This window comes from Eimeria mitis, genomic scaffold (assembly GCF_000499745.2).
Source record: "Eimeria mitis Houghton genomic scaffold, Emh_scaff7220, whole genome shotgun sequence".
Lineage (NCBI taxonomy): Eukaryota > Apicomplexa > Conoidasida > Eucoccidiorida > Eimeriidae > Eimeria > Eimeria mitis.
In genome coordinates, this window is record NW_024015950.1 from 1 (window position 1) to 2,438 (window position 2,438).

At 54.2% G+C, this 2,438-nt stretch overlaps 1 protein-coding gene across 1 annotated transcript; it reads right to left on the reverse strand.

The window, feature by feature from the left end:
• Positions 1-1,529: 1,529 nt before the first annotated feature.
• On the reverse strand, positions 1,530-2,309 carry EMH_0090650 (uncharacterized protein; the record flags this gene model as incomplete). Its single annotated transcript, XM_038023002.1, has 1 exon — positions 1,530-2,309. One exon carries the CDS (start codon positions 2,307-2,309, stop codon positions 1,530-1,532), a length of 780 nt encoding a protein of 259 aa, XP_037878856.1.
• Positions 2,310-2,438: the final 129 nt, after the last annotated feature.

Consider the following 2,438-nt stretch of genomic DNA (forward strand, 5'->3'; position numbering starts at 1 on the left):
GCCCCGTCAGAGGGTGGTATAAACACCTGGAGCGCACGTTGCCTTCTGAGTGGGAAAGAAGTGCTTCAAAGTGACTACAGCTTCGATGCCTGCATCAAAAGGAGCTTGGGTGTGCTGGATTGTGCGGTTCCTTTGCAGCGGTTGTTGCAGCGCAGCAAGGTCTGCCTGACTTTGGTAAGTGTGCCTCTGCTTGCTCAAACGCTGAGTGCGGACGGCCAAGTAAATGAACAAGTGTCTAAAGGGTTAGCGCATGTAGCAACGGGGGCTTGGTTGTTCTTGCACAACCAAAGCTACTGCACTGCCGCATTTAGTTGCAACGAGGTGCCTTGTAGCTCATGACAAGCCGCCTCCTTTTCGCACGAGTCTCAGCGCATTGGGCCGCCATGCCCAGGATGCCTGGAGACCGGCGGGGACCGAAGCTGTTTTAGCGGAACTCTTTTGGGCTTTGACCCAAATGCAGCTCGTGACGTTCCTCAGCTAAAATCGGGGACCCTCGCTAGATGCAGCAAGAAGTGCTGCAACGCAGAACAGTCCCTCTCTGCAGTGGCAATCCGCGCTCTCAGCCCAGCACAGTTGTGGAAATGCAATACAGTCGAACTATTGAGGAGATGATTTCCCCCCAGCTAACCTCCNATCCAGGCCACAGCTACACAAAGGCCTGGGGCTGGGGCGTCTACGAACCTGCTTGCCATGCGTTCCAAGGCAAACCCTGCCTCAACTGCTGATGCAACGCAACCCCAAATGCAGCCGCATCCAAGCACAATTTTAATGTATGGACTAATACTATTTACAGTTGTTAAACACCTGTGTGCGGCCGCGAGTCCAACCGAAGCACAGGGAAATAGGTGCACCAGCATCAGACTAACCGTGCTCCAGGCATGCCAGAGTACGAAGAAACTGTTTTACTGGAGCCGTCCGATTTGCTGTTGCTCAACGGCGAGGCACTCGCCTTCGGACCGCGCCTCACTAGCGTCCCCCAAACGCTTCACAGCGACCCGAATGCCGAATGCAGGCACGGGCGTGGAAACTCCGGGGTGTATGCACAAAACACGTTGGCAGTGGCAGTGAAGTACCAGTGCCAGGGCCCAGAGCCATTTTGTTCAAATTCCAAAGGGCGAAAGCAAATACCTTCTGTCAGGAGACACCTTCACGCAACGCAGTGCAGTAACACGAAAAGTAGACAAAGCTGTGTTTCCCAGATATCGCACTAAATTTTGCTTATTCACTTTAGCTGCCAGCCCCGTTCTTGCAGCCTTCATTTTTCAAGCAGAAGCAAGTCACCTACACAACTGCTGCCTTTAGAATCTAGTGTTAACTGTAACGCTTCTTGGGAGAAATTGTTGAGCGTATCCGTCAACACGTAGGATGGGTCAGAAGTCGTCGCGTAATAGCGGCTGACTTCTGATGGAGGCAAATGCACACAATACAAACGGGTCTCCTCTCAAAATCCAAATTAGTGTGTTTGTCCTCCGTCGTTCCCCCTCCTTTACTACGATGTATGCGAGAGCCGCATCGCTAGCTGAACACGTCTACTGCGCATCGGTGCGAGAGCCCTGCCTCCAGCGATCGAAATCCGGCCTTCTAAAACGCGCAGGAGAAGACGGAGAGCAGAAGAGCATGCGTTTCAGATGGAAGAGGTCTGCGGGTGCAGGTCGTTTTCCCCCTTTAAGTGTTTTTATTGCCGCGCTGAGTTCCCGAGCAAGAGTGTAGGCGGCAGTCACTCGGCTTTCGCCGAAATATCCCGTGGGAGCGGCGTGACTAATGGTATCTGTGAACAGCTTCCAGTCTCCAGGTTCCGGGTCCTGCCCGAGAACTATAAATGTGGAAACCACAGCATCCATCAAAAGAAAACGCAACCCCAATCTTTCAAGTGCGCGGCTGGCCTGGTGATGCGTCAGGTCCACAGACTGATGGTTCATCCCGTGCTCTACCAAAGCCCCTGCTACAAGCGCCAATTCCTTCAGTTCATCCAAACACAGAGCACGACGCGACAGCAGATCATACGCCATCTGAAGAAGTGTAACAACGTCCCGTCTGCCGGGATAAGCCGTCACGGCGCGCCTCAAGTCAACCCGACACGACGCCGGAGTCGGGCTCACTAATCGCTGTGGCAGACTCACAAAGGGATGGTCGTACATAGAAACAGGAACCTGCGGCGGCGTTCCTGACAGGACCACGATTGCCGAATTCGATCCAACTGCGGGTATGGCGTAAGCTCGTGTTGGTGCTGTTCCAGCAGCTGCTGCTCCAGCACTTTCAGCACTCCAAGGAGTGCGTAGATGCGGATCGATCGGCACAGCAAAGTGCATGCTTTCTCCCGCCTTCGTTGGTGTAGCAGAGGACACATCACCAGCATGCAAGTCACTCCCTGCTCCAGTGCCTGCTGCAGGACCTCCAGGAGCTTCCTGCCTTGATGCCTCAGCAGCGGCAGCAGGCGG